The sequence below is a fragment of the Alnus glutinosa genome, chromosome 1 (genome assembly GCF_958979055.1).
Source record: "Alnus glutinosa chromosome 1, dhAlnGlut1.1, whole genome shotgun sequence".
Classification (NCBI taxonomy): domain Eukaryota; kingdom Viridiplantae; phylum Streptophyta; class Magnoliopsida; order Fagales; family Betulaceae; genus Alnus; species Alnus glutinosa.
Genome location: NC_084886.1, coordinates 793,104 through 811,879, shown reverse-complemented (window position 1 = coordinate 811,879; position 18,776 = coordinate 793,104). Strand labels below are relative to the sequence as shown.

The following is an 18,776-nucleotide window of genomic DNA, read 5'->3' as shown; positions in this document are numbered from 1 at the left end:
AATTTAGAGAGAGATATTAACACAATTAGTAATTTTAAAAGCACTTGACAATAGAGTGGTTGCTTGAGTACTGAGAAGGGTATGTATAATTTTCTTTAAAATTAATTACAAAACAAACCAAACTAGCAAACAAGGAGTGACGAGATAAGGCAGACAAAATAAAAGAGGTTATTTAACTATTTTTTATTTTTTTAGAAATGAAAAAATAAAAATAAAATTGAGAGTGTGAACCTTATTTCGTAAGGTTATTCTTCAAGATTAACTGCTAAATCATCAACCTTATTTCGTGAGGTTATTTATTATATCGAATAAATCAGTGAAATCTCAACTCCATCCCTCCAATAGAAATAAATTGTGGTTTAACATAGTATCAGAATAAATGTTACCGGTTCAAACATTGTTGGGTGTATATGACAAACATTGGGGTTGTGAATTTTTTTTAAAATAGTAATAAGAAATGATTGGTATAATATAAAGTATAAATAAGTTTTGAAATTTTTGTATAAAAATGTGAAAAAATGTGGTTAAAAAGTAATTGATGAGATAAAAAAATAAATAAAGTTAGTAGGTGTGTTTGGTAAAAATTTTTGATTTTTTTTTTTTTAATAGTAGTAAGAAGTGATTGATGTGATATAAAATAAAAAAGAAATTATAAATTTTTTTTTAAGGAAAAGTAAAAAGGAAATTTGTTTTGTAGTGGGTTTTTTGCTTTAAAAGCTATTGATGTGATAAAAAAAATTAAAAAAAAAAAATTGAATATTTTAAAGTTAACGTTTTTTTTTTTAAAAAAAAAAAAAAAAAAAAGTGAGAGGTTGAGGAAAGGGGTTACCAAACAAAGCCATTAAAAAGTTATTAATGTGATGTAAAAAGTGCAATATTTTAGAGTTAACTTTTTTTAGAGAAAAAATTAAGTGGTTTGCCAAACATAACTCAATACGTAAGTCATCTCATATTTAAACTAAATATTTTAGGTGTTGACCTCCCTTATAATTGGAGATTTATTAGTATTTATACTATATCATCTAGTTAGAACTAAAATTAAGGGATGAGTGAATTACATTTGCCCCTTGAATTATCATCTTATTTGCACTTACATCTTTTAAGTTACGACTCATTGCAACTTATATCTATGAAATATCAAAATATTTCAAATTACCTCTTAATCAAATTTAACCGTTATTTTGAATTGAAAACTCACACGTGACTAGCACCTGTGCTTGAGATAATCAAAACATTTGGGCACGCAAATGAATTTGATGCAGGTGACAGTTGCTATGACGTTTTCATTCCAAAACAAAATAATCAAACATGACCAAGGGGTGACTTAAAGTATATAAGTGCAAATAAAGTATACAATATAATTTAGTCCAAAGCTAACAAAATAAAGCATATTAATTTGTAATGCTTATCCTATCCTAATTTACTAATCTATTCATTTTGGCATTAATTTAAATGATATACAGAATATTAAAAAGTTAGTTTAAATCATGCATTTAATTGCAAATATTTTTAAATTAAACCCTATTAGCAACTCTAATTAATCCTATTTTTTTCAATTAAAGAGAGAGACTGAGAGTACAAAAACATGGTGGGTGGGCACGGAGCAGCGTGCTGCTTTGCATCCAACTACCACCCGAGCAGCGATTTGGTGGAGGAAAAACCGCGTGTATAGCGCTTCCAACTTCACCTAACCAGTGTTTTTTTTTTCTTTTTTTTTCTTTTTTTTTTTTTTTTCCAGAAGTCCACCTAAGAATGGAAAGAAAAATAACATCTATTTCATGAAGCATAGTCTCGGGCCTATTAAACTACCCCTTCCCTTTAAGGCATCATTTTTCTTGTTTGATACATGTTTCATGTAGTTCAAGCTGGTTTTGACTTTTGAATATCTTAATCAAAATCTGAGAAAAATATAATGCTTTTAAGAAAAGCATATTCAATTGTTTAGCGTCTACGTTTTATTGGTATGATGTTGAATGCCTTGCTGTCTAGTTGCACAACTCTTAGAGAGCAAGACCAAAAACCTAGAGAGCTAGAGAGTTAAAGGGGCTGGTTTTTGCAGGGCGAGGCTCCACGCCTCCCTCCTCTCGATGGTGAGTTTCCTTTAAGTTCCTTAGGGTTTTTGAGGTTTTTTGTTCCTCCCTTGAATGACCCAGTGAAGGTTAGGTGTCCCTTCAGCCATTAGAACTCTGGAATTTTTGTTCCTTGGATTAGATCTAGTGGTGATTATTATTCCCTGATAGAAGATTTTACGGGACGAACATGTTGGGGAGCGGCTTTTTGATATGTCTCTAGCAAAGTTTACGACCGTGCTCTTTTGGTTTTGTTTCGTTGGAGTCAGATCTACAAACTTCGGCTGGGTCTTTCAAGACACGCGCCTCTCCACAGTGGTTGCCGACTTTTTCCGGTCCAGCAACCCCCGCCCCTGCTCAACGTGTGGCCAACACGCGCCAAGGAAGACACTGTTTAGACCAACACGTGATGGTTACAGCTTGTCTTCCAGTGCGTGGATGGTGCTTATTTGGTGGTTCCAGTGGCAGTCGGTTGCGGCAAAGGATGGTCCCCGGTGGTGGCTCGTGTTCTACACGTACCGTCGCCAGTTATGTTTTTGCTTGTGTTTTGGGGCTTTTGTTATTATTGTTTTTTTTCCTGTTCACAGTCTGCCTTTATGATGCCCAAATGTTACGGGACTGTTTGTTGGCATCGGTGCTAAATCTGCTATATTTTATTTGTTGATTGTGCTTAAATGTAAAAAGTAGCTCAATGTTGTTCATGTAATGTTTTTGTGTTTTGTTTATGTTGCTGTTTTAAGTTAGATTTATCTAGTTTATGGTGTAGAGGTCTTGTACCTCTATTATCTGTAATTTACCCTTGGATTTTATTCAATAATATATGATAGCACATGTTATTTGTTAAAAAAAAAAAAAAAAGTTTTGTCATCTTAAAACGTGTGATTTAGAAATATTAATTTTGAAACGTGCAATTTGAAAATACAATTATTTTAAAAAAGTAAATAAACGTGTGATAAAATTGCAGGTAGTTTAATATTTAAGATTGTAGTTTACCCTTTTAAATTGTAGAATTTTTAAAAATGCACCACCTTATCTGCAATTTAAATATATATATATATATATATATATATATATTCTTCATATTAATTTTTTTTTAAAAAAATACTCTAAATAATATATTTTATACAATTTAATTTAAAATTATACTTTTAGCGTATAAAATCGTAATGATAAACACACTATTGTTGAAATTTTAGAGTTCTATATGCTTGAAATCAAGCATTGGGACCGACAAAGATACTTATAATCTTCGAAAAACTGAATGGACTAACATCCTTTTTAAAGAGAGACATTTTGCCTTCTCTCTAACTCTTGTTGAAAACTCTTGCTACCCCAGCACCATAGGAGGAAAGCTCTGCGCTTCCCTTCTCCTCCTCTCCATTTTCTCATTCTCTTATTCCATATCCTTTATCTGCTACCAGCTCTGCGGAGGCCTTTATTATGCCTGAGCTTGCTCTAGCGTTATCCACCTTCTTTAAGGTATTCTACTTGCTTTCCTCCGCTACAACACAGTTCTCATCGGCTATCCTCTTCATCCACCGTGTTTTTTGCAATTTTTGGCTAGGTTGTTGGGTTAAAATATTTGGATTTAGATCTACGTTCATTCGTCAACTTTTGCACTTTGGTTAAAATATTTGGATTTAGATCTACGTTCATTCGTCAACTTTTGCACGACACGCACCTTTCCAGTGGGTTCGTTGGCGTCTTCCGATTCCATCGATGTTTGTCGCCTCCTCTTCTATCGTCCTCGCATCGAAGTGTGGCATGCACGCGCCATGGAGTTTGTCTCCTTTTTTCGGCGCGTGATGGCCACGCGTTTCCTCCCCCGCCCCGGTTGTCGGCAGTTCCCAGCAGCCTCTTGCGATCCCCGCTGGATACAGGTCTTTTAGACCACACGCCACCATTGGTGACTTGCATCCCCTGTTTTCTATTGGAGCTGCGTTGTGTTTGTCTTCTGTCTTTTGTATTTTTGAGCCTTTTATTTTTTGTTACTTCTCGTTTTTTTTCTTTGTATGTGTTTGGATCTCTTGGCTCTTTACACACTATTTACCACCTTTACTGGTGGCCCGGGTTATTGGCATCCGTGCCAAGCATCAATAGGCCCGCATCTTAATTTGATGCATTACCTCTGCGTACTTTCATTTTTAATTAATTTCTATTAGGTTGTCTAGCCTTTTATTTGTTGTAATTTTCTTTAAAGACTTTAGCTTTAGTTTGTAGTTATTTCTTCATGTACAAAATAAATATAAAAAATAAAATAAAATAAAATAAACATTAGGGCTGACACATACGCACGACATCAGAAGGCAACCATTTTTCTTTCTAAACAGCCAGGCGCCTTCTTATCTCTCTCTTGAGCATCTGCATCGAGCTTGGCATTTCAAACATTTCACCAAATTTTGGTGAAACTTTTCAAAAACTTCTTTGCATCAAGCTCTCTATCGTTTCACCAGGATACTTCTTGTTATAATCCTTCTCCATATTTAACACCCATCGAGCTCACGCTATTCCATTTTATTTTTTTTTGTCATTCTCACGCCTTTCTTTACTGTTCTTTGTCACTTTCCTCCCACAAGATTTCCCCGTCACTGTCCTCTGCATGAACCAAAACCCAGCTTGCCGCTTCCAGGTATTGGGCCAACTCACGTAGGCTATTCCAACGGCTTTGGACCGATGAGGACAAGATCGAGCTCCTCCAGGGATTCCTCGACTACACGACGTCGCGAACGCTGACAACACAGCCGGCCGAGAACGTCGAGAACACAACCTTCGAAGTCTACCGAAAGATCTAGAGCAACGCCGAGAACGCAACCGATCGCCTCGTCGTCGACGACTATCTTTGACTACGAAGATCCCAACCTTAAAAATCATAATTTCACCGATGAAATATGCGAGAAGAAGCCGAATTTGACCCCGAATTTTCCTTCCCAAAATATGAGTTTCATTATTTGTTTTCAATTGATTTTAGGGTTTGAAATTGTGGGTTTCAATTGGTTGTTGTGTTGTGGGTTGGATTTCTATTTGTGATGTTTTGTTGGATGATTCTGGGTATATTGGGTTTCTGTTTAAGGCTTGAGGATTTATTTGTTAATGGCCGATGGGATGGACGTTTGATTGTGTAATTTTAGGATTTTTGTGGTATTGTGTTAATGTTTGTAATAGCTGGAAATTGAGGTTCTTGGTTTTGTGGGTAGCCGATTGTGGTGGGATTGTTTGAAGCTCAAACCTGTTCGGTGTTTTGGTTGGCCGATGATGGCCGAATGATGGAGTTTTGATGAAGAAACTTTGATGTTAACTAGAGACAGTTAAAGTAGTTATTCTCAAAACTAATAAAAAACAATATATAGTTAAAATAGATAAATATTTAGAGAGTTTAATGTATGAATTACTTTAAAAGTGATGAATAAAATAGAAAAAATAGATTATTTGGAGAAAATTTTGAAAAGCTTGACACATATGTTCTTATTCCCTGGTTAAAAATCGCCGAGACTCCACCGAGTCTCACCGATTCTCACAGTTTTTTGTTGTTTTCGATTCGTGCGTAAATCCAAGGCTGACACCAGAAAATTGACAGCAGGTTAGTTTTCGATCTATTTTTTCATTTTCGACGGTGTATTTGCGATTATTTGTTTTGACGATGGCGATTCAGATCAAACCCAATGGTAAACTTCATCAGAGTCATCAGACCATTCCCTAAAATATTCACGCCCGTTATATTAAACTCGCACACTCTGGATGCACTCTGGATGAGAAAGCATGGAATGGGCGGTTTTGTGAAATCAGCTAAAAGCTATTTTTTCCAAAAATTTAAAATTCTAATAATTGCTGTACATCACCACTGGTCCACTTGCATGGTTCCGCAGCAAATGTGTCTTAATATATGCTTGATGTAAACCAAAATGACGTGTAAATAACATATATCAATTAAAAATAAATGGCTCCGGTTACTTTATGTTTCGTCCATCTTGCAATTAGAATCTTATTTTTGTAAGGAAAAAGTATTATTAATGTTCTTTTAAAATATTAATTGTGTTAATGTCCTAAATGACAAAAGTACATTTCATAAAATTATAAAAAAAATAACAAAAATTAAAAATTAAAAACCAAGACAATTATTATTATTATTTTTTTCAGTTTTTTTTAAATAGCAAAAATTAAAATAAAAACAAAAAAATAAAAAACGAAAAAAATAAAAAAACCAAGGTGATTATTTTATTTTATTTTTCGTTTTAATTTTTTAAATTTTATTTTTCAAAACAATTAATTTTGTTTTAATTTTAATTTTTAAATTGTTAATTTTTAAAACTTATTTATTTATTTATTTATTTTCTCGAATTTATAAGGATATTTTTGTTTTATTAAAAAAAATTTAAGGGTTTTTTTTGTCATTTTGTTTGCCTCGAGGAGAAGATTGACATTATCTTATTAGTTTAAAAGAAAAATTGGTACAATAAATAATTTAAAAGAAATATTAATAATAAAATAATAATTTGAGAGAATACGTGTAATTCTACCTTTTGAAAAAGTTGCATTGTCAAACTTTGCAATGTTACTTTTATGTTAGAGTTTAAGGTTAAATCCAACTGTATAAAGGTCAAAAAAATATCTTTTATACTCATTTAAAATTAATGGAAAGAAAAAATTACCCTTAATTAAACATTATTATTATTATTTAAAGTAAAATAAAAACAGAAGGCCAGCCCGGCCCAGCCGTGCTGACCCACGGCCAAGGCCAGGTCACTTTGTAAAAAAAGGGCTGCGTCGCGGTCCCCGACAATCTCCTCTACGCCGCTTCCACCAGCACAATCAATGTCTTCGTCGCTTCGATTTATCCAACTGTACCCTTTTCGACGCATTCAACGACGACCGCACCTCCGGGTCCGTCAACTTCACCCTTATACAATTGTTTTTTCTTCTTCTTCTTCTTCTTCTTCTCAGTAGCCGACCAGATGGTATTGTGTACTAGGTCTTACTTGTTCTCACTTGGCAGCTAGTTTCTCCTAAATTATGTCCATAGTTAAAGTGATAATACTGCACACCATTTGTTTGATGAAATGCGTATATGGCTGTTATAGTATTACTCGTAGTTTTTCCGTGGAATCAAATCTGCAAACAGTTAAAATTGAAATCATTGTATTTAAACAGGGATATTGCTGCGAATTGTGATTGGGACCATTCAAAGGGAAAGAAAGAAAGAATTTTTTTTTTTTTAGGTGGTTCTTTGAATTAATTATATGTTATAAGGACACACAATAAAGGTAATGCGGTATAACACCATAGCTATCAGTTTGTTTTTCTTATGAGCATTGGTCTATTTGATTATGCATATTCAAAATGTTGTAGAGCGTGTTAGCATAGTTATGGCTACGACCAAGTCTCGGACAAGCAGCTTCTCTCGCAACCTCACAGCCGTACCCTCATCTACTAACCCGGGGCTCAAGTATGGTCCCAATGGCACGATCTTTATGTCTTCTGGGATACCAGACCTTGATAGTAATTCTCTACATTTACTACTTTCTTGGACTTAGTTACGGACTGAATTGTGTAAAAGCAGTGAAATCATTATTGTTTTAGCAATTACATTCGTGGAAGTTTTTGATTAATCGTCTTTGATTTGTAGAGATTTTAGGCGGTGGTTTTCCTTTGGGAAGCCTAGTCATGGTGATGGAAGATGCAGAAGCGCCTCATCACATGCTTTTGTTGAGGAATTTTATGTCTCAAGGACTTGTTCACAACCAACCCCTTCTGTATGCTAGTCCATCCAAAGACCCGAAAGGATTTCTGGGCACTTTGCCTAGTCCAGGGTCAGCCAAAGATGATAAATCTCGCGTTCGTGATCCTGAACAGGTGCCCCACTTCTTCTGTTTCTTTCCATTGTTTATTTATCTGATTTCTGATTTGGGTGAACATAAAAAATTCAAATAGTGTGTTTGTGCAAATTGCAGGAGAAGGGTTTGAGGATCGCTTGGCAATATAAGAAATATTTTGGTGAACATCAGCAGAGTTTTGATAGCAATAAAGGTAAGCTTGTCTAGAACTACTCTCTCTTTCTTTTTTATTTATGCTTCAAGTTATGCCAATGCTGCTTATATGTTAACTGTCCTGATCTAGAAAATAATTCTTTCTCCCCAGCAGAAGTTTTAGTTCTCACAATCTTTGTTTGTCATATATAGTCACAAAATCATAAATATTGTAATGTACCAATGAAAAAACTATTCTTTTTCCTAGTGACCCCATTCATCTTCAGTGCAATAGTCTCTTTCAATGAGTTATTACGCATTCTTTGAGGGTGGCTGAAAGGACCACACAAGTGAAACAGTCCATTGCTCAGAAAAAAATAAAAAAGAAGAAGAAGAAAGTGAAACAGTCCATTAATTATGCAATTTACATTTATTTTTGGTCTATTTTATTTTTATATGACGAATAGTTCATGTTGTCACTTAAGACATGGTACAAATTTGCAAGTTGGTTAGTGTGCAATCATGCAAAGAACTCATTATGTTATAGTAATGCAGATGGTAAGCATGAGTACTGCAATGACTTTGACTTGCGGAAGCCCCTAGAAAGGCACTTTCTAAATAGTCACCATATAGATTGTGTCAGCATTCAAGAAACTCAAGATCTTGCTGCTCTCCGCAACCGCTGTGCAACATTTTTGACTCAATTTCCAAGGTATTGTCATATTCTTTGATTATCGCATATCTACTTTGGTGTTGTCAAATTTGGTTTGTTAAAATTTTTAAAACCATTTTGGCTTTCAAGATAGCTTCTGTGTGTCATGTTAACTGGGAATTTTGTTTCCTCATAGGCAAGGTCGGCCCCTGGGGGGTTGGGGGATGTGGTTGGGATGGGGAGATATGTTTAGGATTTGAAATTAGCAATAAAAGATCCATATAGGAAAACAGGACTTCTATGTGAAAGATTGTTCTTCTACTTCATACAACGTGGACGTGGCAATGGCTGCAGGATGCAGAAACTGAAATGATTTTGGTCTTTGACTTCATTGACATAGATGCCTTTGTAGATTCTGAGACAGATCTTGTTTAAGAGTTATAAACCTTGTCTACAGCATGCTGTGCGACATTCTTGAAATTATACATGAGATCGTATATGAACAGTTGCTCTGTCAACTATGTTTATAGATCCTTTGACATGAAAACTCATTTGAGCTTTCTGCCAAATTTGGCTTATGTTTCTCTTGTTTCATTTTGTTAGTCACTTGATGCATATATCTATCTTTGAGCTATTTAAAGTATACATTAATGCTTCCCTATCTATTTCTTCTTAGTGGTCTCAAATTCTGTTTCTTGTACAAGAAAACATGGCTTGTCATAAAAATAATCCATCACTTGATGGTGTTTCTAGTGCTTCTTGTATCTGTGTTGTCTTTTGAAATTTTCAATTCTGAGATATGATTCTTACCTTCTTTGCGTGGCATTCACAGAAATGATGGCAACGTTTCCCCTGCTGGTCGTATTGCCATCCAGTCATTTTGTTCCCCACAATGCGAATATTCCAACATGGTCAGTCTAGTTACATTTTGTTTTAAGCTCCTATTTACAGTAAATCTCTGTTTTAAAACTGCGTCCTATTTCATTTGCTTCACATTTCTGCTATTGACACGATTTACTTATACCGAGAGAAATCTTCTTTACTTCATAGCTGAACCTGATAAATGCATTTTGATTTGTCAATCATGGCCCTTTTTGGGGTAATTACATTTTTTCCCCATGAACTATCAACTTTTGCGCAAAGCCCCCACAAACTACCAACTCGACCAAAATAGAGCATTCAACTACCAAAGACAACCTTTTCCCCCCTTCCGTCAGTTAGAGGGGTTAAAACAAACGGTCAACGGGTCACGTGACTGTCACATGCCGTTTTACCCTCATTTTCTTCCTCTTTTCCCCCATGAACTACTACCATCTTCCAACATGCCCCCGTGTAAAACAGCACATGACGGTCACATGACCCGTTGACCGTTTGTTTTAACCCCTCTGACTGACGGAAGGGGGGAAAATGGTTGTCTTTGGTAGTTGAACGCTCTATTTTGGTCGAGTTGGTAATTCATGGGGGAAAAAAGGTAATTACCCCGCCCTTTTTTGAGTCTGTTTTATTCAACATATTTTGATTTGGCATTTTAATGCTACCAACCAGTGTTAGTATATTTCTTCTGCTAACGTGTCACCATTGCAGGAATGGGATATGCTTTCCTTTATTAGATCTCTGAGAAGCATGATCCGATCTTCAAATGCAGTTGTTTTTTTGACATTTCCACCTTCTATCCTTTCACCATCCTTCTCTAGAAGATGGCAGCACATGGCGGATACCTTGCTGTCTGTCAGAGCAATCCCAGGTTTACTGCCAGCTTTCGCAAATGGTTTTACACAGTAATTTTTAGTTAGATGTGAAAGATAATTTTCAAGAAGGTGCTTGTTTCAGACGAGGACAAGGAATTGGCAAAACTCCTCACTGGTTACCAGGACATGGTTGGTCTTCTGAATGTACAAAAAGTAGCACGTATTAATACCCAGGTAACACTAAGCCATGCTTCTTCCCAATTTTTGTATAACAGTTAGGACAGATTGCAGTATACTTATGCATGCAGTTCACATGAATGCATGCACATGTATGCAAGTTTGAACGTGCAAATACACCCAATGCATCTGCCTACTGCTCTATTGGGTGGCAGTTGGCTGTACTTTTTGTATGGTTCTCACTCATGCATAAAGGCACAAAGACTTGCTTTTCTATGCACTTGTTCATTGAGCTTGTCTTATAGTGTGTGATTTTCTCAATCAATATTTAGCCCTGTAGACCTTTTTATTAAAAGAAAAGAAAAGAAGTTAGCCCCATTGTATTGCCTTGTTTGTTGTATACTCTAATTCAACTTACCACTGGCTTTGTTTTTGTATGTTTCATCCTATCTCTCAACTGAATATGTCATATTTAGCCATCATTGTTGCTTACGTTCTTGAACATTCTTTGTTGTTATGCACTAATTGTTTCTTTCTTAATTGTTCCTAAAACAACTGGGAAAATTCTTTTCCTGAGAAAATATGGTCATTTTCCCGTTCTGGTTGTTATTTTTTGTAGCTTGTTTTTTACTTTACCTTGTTGGTGTAAACCTGTTGTCAGGTTCCTGTGATTCTTGAGGCGACAACATTCTCAGTAAAGTTGCGAAAGCGGAGGTTTTTAGTTTTAGAATGTCTAAATCAAGCCCCTATCGACGGTTCAAGTGGGAGTTCGTATGGCACATCTGCCACTTGTTCTGGAACTTCAAAGTCTGGGACCCTTGATTTCTAGTTCCAAACTTAATATCACTGCTCCCTATCACCGGTAAGCAATTCAGCTTGTTTACGTTTCTTTGAGAATGCTCAACCATTGCCAGAAAAAAAATTGCTGGTCTTTGCTGCCAAAGTCCCTGATCTTCAACTGACCTTAGCAATACTATCATCTGAATTGGGCATTATGTGTTGAGAAATGCTAGGCTTACAAAATATTTTACAAAAAAAACTCTTACAAAGTGTGTTGTGGCACAACATGATTGAAGTTCTCAAAATTTGGATGCATCTCCTTCTCAATCATGTTGTGCCACATCACTTTGTAAGAGTTTTTTAGGTAAAATATTTTGTAAGCCTAGCATTCCTCTTATGTGTTTAAGTGTTTTACATATCTTCGCTGCCAAAGCGTAGACTGCTTCATACCACTTTTGAATTAGGAAACTGAGAGTCATGTAGTGCCATTGAAGTAAATTGATGCTGCCCCAGATATGTAAATGTGAATCAGGGGAAGTGGCCCTCCCCCCACTGTGGGGGTGAGGTGGCGGAGCCACCCCTCCTCCCCCTTAAGATCTGCCCCGTCTGTGGGGGTTGAGGGAGGGGGGGAAGCTAGTTTTTGTTGAGACATTGGTTAATCTCACTTTGTTTGGGAACTTAATGACTATCTTATTTACTGTCACAAATTCTTTAACAAGATACTAAAGTCAATAAAAAACAGAGCACAAGAAGTACATCTCAAACCAGTGTTGATTCAACACATTATCCTAAAATATTCCAAGGTTTCCGTTGTCTAGGAAAAATTCCATCTAATACGCATGCCATATAATGCATAACTCATCTCCATTTCCTTAGCAACACTGACAGGAGTGCTGTCACAGCAAAGTATGAAGTCCATTTTTCTTTCTTTCTTTAATTTTGTTTTCAAGTAAAATTTGTAAGTTCCACTATTTTGATTGGAAATTGGTTTTTGGAAAGAGGACAGATGATATGTATATTATCGTTATGAGCATCACAACATTTTGAGGGCCCATGATCCTGAACCCGTTTCATACTCTCCCTTCCCTATAAACCCCAAAAGGCTTTTCCCAAGGGAAATGCCCTTAACCACAGCAACTAATTCAATAAAGGCACTCAGTTTAATAGGCTCTCTTTCCACATGAAATCTCCAAGTCCAAGAAACCAAGACATTTATCTCGTTTAAGTGATTCATGTCCAATGTGTAATTCAAATCACAACATTTTTGCCCTCAAACCCCGCCCAAATCTGTAGGGAAGCATAATTTAAACAACTCCCAAGTAATTTAGCCAATTATGGTATCAATGAGTGATTCCCTCTTCAAGCGTCCTATGTTCTCTGCTCCCCTTCCAAAGACGTTTGTTAAGATTTTGTTTTGTTTTATATATATATATATATATATATATATAACAGTATACTTGTTGACATATGATAAATATATCTATGCCATTAAAGCATCTATTGCAATTAAAATCAAACATGAAAACTCTTTCAATCATATTCTTCCTGCCTACGTTTGTCCAATCTGCACAAAGACATGCTTATGCAGCGCAGGTTGTGCACATATAGGCATATTTGAATAATTTCTGTTTGCAGATCTTGTGTTGGCCTTTCCACGATAAATGGGGCATATATGATTAGGACCCAACTCTTCGATTTTCATCTCAGTTTGCTGCAATCGAAGTGCATAAACGTGAAGGTGAAGTACCAAATCTTGTAGATTGTGGTTTGGAACTTGAACGTCAATTTTACAAAAATCAATAAATTGCTTCACAAGGAAGACAAACTAAGAAACAGTATTGGTTGAGATGCTGATTTTTTTTTTTTTTTTTTTTTTTAATTTTTTTTTTTCAGGAAATTACATTTATCTTATCTTTCTCTAATTTTCAAATGATTTGCAATATCTCCCAATCGCACACCCAAACGTACAAGTTGTGTATTTTTTGGGCACGCCTCTCTCAAGCCCTTTCTTATCTCTCTTTCTCGCGCACGCTTACGCTCCATTCCAAAGGCAAACCCTTCTCTCTATAAAAAGCCACCCGCCCCTGGCAAACTTGTATCTCTCTTAGGTATTTGCAGCAGTTTTTCTAAATTTTATTTCATTCCTTAGATGTAAGGAAAACTCTTTTAAAAAAAAAAAAAAAAAAACTCTTAAAAAACTCATTGAATCATATTTTCTTGTTTTTTTTTTCCCCTAAACTAGAAAATACCAAGGCACATGTATTGTACTAAAGGTTCCACAAGATAACGTCAACCTGAGCGGAAATGGGTTAAGGGTCTAAGTAGACCGTATAGAGGAAATTTATAATTAATGATTATATATATATTGCAAGATTTCTCTGCATTGATTTATCTGTATTAAAATATCATTGACTTGTTATTGGAATTATGCCACTTCACTTAAAAATAAAGGAAAGCTATTGTAGAATGTGGAGTGCATTTAATTAAAGAAGCAAAAAGTAATTTTATTTTTTAAATTGATAAAAAGTTAAAAAAAAAAAAACTGCTACTACTCTTATTCGGTAATATGAAAATGGCCGAGTCTCATCGATTTCCAACCTATTCTCAGAGTTTTTTTTGGTTGTTTTCGTGCGTAAATCCAAGGCTGACACCAGAAATCGACAGCTTTCGCTCTATTTTTTCGTTTTGGAACGTGTATTTGGGATTATTTGTTTTGACGATGCGATTCAGATCAAACCCAATATTTGTTTTGATGATGGCGAATCAGATCAAACCCAATAGTAAAAAAAAAAAAAAAAAAAAAAAAAAGGCCCTAAATTCATCAGACCATTTCCCCTAATAAAATATTCACGCCCGCTTTATTAAACCCTCACTTAAATAAAAAAAGGGAAATCAAGATAACTGAAAGCCATCCTCCACCAAATAATCCCCCCCCACCCCCCTCACTGGTAGGGGTGGGCAGCGGTTCGGTAGGCGGTTAAGTCGGTTAAGTCGGTTCGGTTAACCGACCGGGTCGGTTAAGTCGGTTAATTCACCGACATCTAACCGACTAAAAAAAATTTCGAAAAATTCGGTTAAGTCGGCATAGGCGGTTAAGTCGGTCGGTAGGCGGTCGAAAGGCGGTTCGGTTAAAGCGGTCGGTTAATTCGGTTAACAGTAACACTCTTCAAATGGATTGCCAGATTGGGCGGGCCAGGGCGACTTGGGCCTTCATAATTTGGGCCTAATTTTTTAAATTGGTAAAATTAAATACTTTCAAAAACAATTGGTCTTATTTTTCAACATTTGCATTTTGCCAACAGGCCCAACACCACCACAAGTCATTGGCCCATTCAAATCAAATAAATCAATTATAAAGAATAATATTTGATTATTCTCTTTTTTACATATTTACAATCTTTAATCGAATTTTCATACATTTAAATATTTAATTTTTTAAATGAGATAATTAGATCTCTATCACAATAGCAAATTTGATGTTAATTTCAATTGATTGTAGCCTGTAGGATACCAATAACAATAAAAAAAAATAAAACGACGTTTCAAGTGTGATAAAACGACGCTGTTTTGATTTTTTAATAATAATAAAAAAAAGATGTAATGAAACGACGTCGTTTGTTATCAACAAACGACGTCGTTTCGTTTCAACGGTTCGGTTAAAACGGTCGGTTAATTTTCGGTTCGGTTCGGTTCGGTAAGTCGGTTAACAGTGCAACCGAACCGCCTACCGAACCGAACCGACTTTCGGTTAAAAAATCTCTACCGACTACCGAACCGAATTTTGTCGGTAGAGTCGGTAGGCGGTTAATGTCGGTTCGGTTGCGGTTCGGTATGCGGTCGGTAGGCGGTAGGCGGATAATTTGCCCACCCCTACTCACTGGTCACAGCCACCACCTACCCAACAAAAAGTCTCTTTCAACTTTCATAGTCTCTTCGCATAAAGACCAATCCGACAAGGGACAAACACACACAAACCCACACCAAAAACCATCCAACCAACCAAAAGGAGATAGAAGATCAAGAACAGAAGCAAAACAAAACCAAACACACATTTCTCTTGTTTCTCATCTCTACCCAGAAATGGCCTCCTCCTTATCCCTCTCCCAGTCGTTCTCCTCCCTGCACCACCAAACCTCCAGCCCTCTTATCCCACGCAACCCAAGACCCCTTCACCTACGCACCCAGTCCCGCAAACCCATCTCCATCAAAGCCCTCTCCGCTCCAATCCTCACGCAAGACGACCTCAAGAAGCTCGCCGCCGACAAGGCCGTGGACTACGTCAAGCCCGGCATGGTCCTCGGCCTCGGCACCGGATCCACCGCCGCCTTCGTCGTCGCCAAGCTCGGCCACCTCCTCCAGACCGGTCAGCTATCAAACATCGTCGGAATTCCCACCTCGAAACGCACCGAGGAGCAAGCCCGCCAACTGGGTATCCCTCTCTCGGTCCTCGACGACCACCCGCGCCTAGACCTCGCCATCGACGGCGCGGACGAGGTCGACCCGGATCTCAACCTCGTCAAAGGCCGCGGCGGAGCGCTCTTGCGAGAAAAAATGGTGGAAGCCGCCTCGGACAAGTTCGTGGTCGTGGCGGACGACACGAAGCTGGTGAAGGGACTCGGAGGAAGTGGGTTGGCAATGCCGGTCGAGGTGGTGCAGTTTTGCTGGAAGTACAACCTGATAAGGCTGCAGGAATTGTTCAAGGAAGAAGGGGTTGAGGCAAAGCTGAGGTTGGGTGAGAATGGGAAGCCCTATGTAACTGATAATTCCAATTACATAGTGGACTTGTATTTCAAGACGCCAATAAAGGACGCCTTGGCTGCTGGGAAGGAGATTTCGGCTTTCGAAGGGGTTGTGGAACATGGGTTGTTCTTGAATATGGCCACCGCGGTCATTATTGCCGGGAAGAATGGTGTGGAGGTGACGAATAAGTGATATTTTTGTGTGATTGTTGTTGATCAATTTTTTTTTTTTTTTGATGATTTTGGCCTTATTTGTGCTTGTTGGAATTAAAAGGGCATGTTGAATTGGGTCAGCAGAATAGAAATAATGTTAAGTAATGGAAATGGGATAAAGTGAAATAATCGAGAAGGTAAGTTTACATGCTAATTTAAATTTTTGTCATGCCTTCAGGGTTTTTAACGTTCAATGTTGAGATGTCTTTTCTCTTTAAATTTATTTTCTTTTTCTTTTTTTTGGTAAAAGAATTATTGGTGATCCCAGTGATTTATATAATATGATTTGTATATTTATTTTCTTAGTTGTTTCTTATAGTAATTAGCGGCTCTGAAGAAATGATTTTACATCTTTATCAACTTCAGTTTGCGTGTCGCCCCATACTACACATGTGGACCTAGGCGTGAATGTAGCAAAAAGAGTTGGTTTTTTTTTTTTTTTCTTTTGGTTAAAAGAAAAGTTGAATGTTATACACACAGAATACTCATCTGTATGTCCTTGAACCAGTAACGTGGCAGTTGCAAGTTCTTTGACAATCATGTGAAAATGGCACAGGAACCTCTTACTCTCCCGGGGTTGTGAATAACTGTACTTTTCATTGGTGTCCTTGAAAATGGCAATGTTTCCGAGGAAATTAGATATTCTTTCAACTTTCTGACTAATTATTTGTACATTTTGCACTTGGAAACGGAAGGTATTAAGGGCCACAGACAACGGTAACTAGTGAAGAAGTGTAGTAAAAATTTATGAGCAATGAGGCTCATGGAAAATGAGGTTTTTAACATGTATGAATGAAAATATTTTGATAGACAAATTAGAAACGGGTACATTTAGAAATCTGCAGGCACTTTTGATTGGTAGTAATTTTGGGAACCTCTCTCAGATGGTTTAGCTTTGTTCCAAAGAAATTTATTGTTATGCTAGTAATGGCAATTGGCAAGCATAGGAGTAAGAAGCAAATAAGAACAGCTAGGGTATCTTTGCTGCCATATTTTTGGAGCTTTTGAGTCTGTGTACTAAACTTAAGCCATTCTCTGTAATACCTTTGTATGAATCAAGTATGCTATTATTAATATAGAGATAGACTTGCAGTACCACCTCCTCATCCTTCACTAGCCTGTTTTACTCACTTCACGTGCTTTTCTCATAATATCCATTTTCTATTTCCTCCCAAGAATGTTTTATGATCACTGATATTCAGATGAAGCTCGCTTATGTTGATTGTTGAATGACTGTAGTAGAGCTTCTGTTATTTTCATCAATATGTCAATGTATTCATTTTTGCTGCAGACACATCTGTGCTTCATTGCCTCAGGTCATAGACTGTATATGAGTGCAACATTTCTTGTCATTCATCACTAATATACTTGCTTTTTTAGCCTCAATAATCAGAATTCTCTCTTTGAAGTTGGTCCTTTAAGTTATGATTCTATTGAGCTGAAAGTTAGAGAGCAAAAGGGTTGATGACAAGCTGTAGTTTTATTGAAGCAATGAATGTGCATCATCAGTCCCATATGTTCAAATAGAATTTCCTTCTGACCCAGATGTTTTTGTGACACTTTGTCTGCTATATAATGAGTGATCTATCATTTTCTCTTTTATCTTGTAACTATATTTGTGCTGTACTTGACTAGCTTTGTTTTTTATTTTTTTATGTTTATATATATATTTCAGCATTTTGCTCTGGGTTATGGTTGGATGATATTTTGTGTATAATTATTTGGGAGACAATGAGATTATGGAGTAATGCTACATATCACCCTTGTCTCCCCTTAAAATTGATGTGGCTTTTAAAATTATTATTGAATCAAAATCTAATAGTTGTATATTATAAATTCAATGGTAATTTTAAGAGTCATATTAATTTTGGAGGGACAAAAAAGAGACAGAAGAGTAATATGTAGCCGCCTTACTCGAGATTCTGCATGTCTTAGAAATTGGTATTTATTAAGTAGACTCTTGTTTATTATCTGTCTAGCATCAAGTGGATAGAAAAGATTCCAGGCTTTGACAAATGTGCCCAAAACCTTAAATATATGTATTTAACTACAACGTTATACCTACCAATGACTTTGGAGGTAAGTAAGAGCACTCACATTGGATCGTGTATTTTTCAATCTATAATAACTAATCAAAACTCACTTTATCTAGTTTAGCTAATGAATTTTAAAAGGCACATTCCATCCGATTATCTATTCTTGACTCTATTTTCTTATTTTATTATTTTTTTCTCTTTCCTACTTTTTATCATTTTATTCTACCAACCAACTCCTAACCAACCTTTCATACCTTTATTTTTATGTTCATAAAATTATTGAAGGACCATTGGCCAAACTTTTTCATTCAAATTTTAAATCACTGAATATATAAAGAATAAAAAATGTCAACAACTATATTTCCACATCCCAGCACTGTGATATTGGTCTGGCTCTCAAAGGCAAAACAAATGATTCAAACTAAATTAATACCTCCTCTTCTTAATTTTGAAACTCATTTG

The 18,776-nt window shown here is 36.3% G+C and overlaps 2 protein-coding genes across 6 annotated transcripts; both read left to right on the top strand.

Annotated features, from left to right (window-relative positions):
* Positions 1-6,771: 6,771 nt before the first annotated feature.
* Positions 6,772-17,970, top strand: LOC133864017 (elongator complex protein 4). 5 transcript variants are annotated; one of them, XM_062300219.1, is made up of 10 exons: positions 6,773-6,947; positions 7,215-7,327; positions 7,413-7,562; positions 7,690-7,916; positions 8,015-8,090; positions 8,585-8,741; positions 9,514-9,592; positions 10,266-10,425; positions 10,512-10,603; positions 11,208-12,008. In XM_062300219.1, the coding sequence occupies exons 3-10, from the start codon at positions 7,430-7,432 to the stop codon at positions 11,373-11,375; spliced, it is 1,092 nt and encodes a 363-aa protein (XP_062156203.1). In that variant the 5' UTR covers positions 6,773-6,947; positions 7,215-7,327; positions 7,413-7,429; the 3' UTR covers positions 11,376-12,008. The 5 variants fall into 5 exon arrangements, with proteins under 5 accessions (XP_062156211.1, XP_062156219.1, XP_062156203.1 ...); XM_062300227.1 differs by lacking the exon at positions 7,215-7,327 and having other exon boundaries at positions 6,772-6,947; XM_062300211.1 differs by lacking the exons at positions 6,773-6,947; positions 7,215-7,327 and adding an exon at positions 17,570-17,970 and having other exon boundaries at positions 7,338-7,562; positions 11,208-11,408.
* Positions 15,252-16,447, top strand: LOC133864048 (probable ribose-5-phosphate isomerase 3, chloroplastic). The gene has a single exon (XM_062300247.1). It carries the CDS (start codon positions 15,407-15,409, stop codon positions 16,256-16,258), a length of 852 nt encoding a protein of 283 aa, XP_062156231.1. The 5' UTR covers positions 15,252-15,406; the 3' UTR covers positions 16,259-16,447.
* Positions 17,971-18,776: the final 806 nt, after the last annotated feature.

What these genes read in the sequence shown, in the direction of transcription:
- LOC133864017 (XM_062300211.1), top strand. Translation starts at nt 7,391, where the DNA reads ATGCATATTCAAAATGTTGTAGAGCGTGTTAGCATAGTTATGGCTACG. An exon ending in TGGGATACCAGACCTTGATA is followed by an intron (nt 7,563 to 7,689) that starts GTAATTCTCTAC and finishes TTTGATTTGTAG; the next exon opens with AGATTTTAGGCGGTGGTTTT. An exon ending in AATGCGAATATTCCAACATG is followed by an intron (nt 9,593 to 10,265) that starts GTCAGTCTAGTT and finishes TCACCATTGCAG; the next exon opens with GAATGGGATATGCTTTCCTT.
- LOC133864048 (XM_062300247.1), top strand. Translation starts at nt 15,407, where the DNA reads ATGGCCTCCTCCTTATCCCTCTCCCAGTCGTTCTCCTCCCTGCACCAC.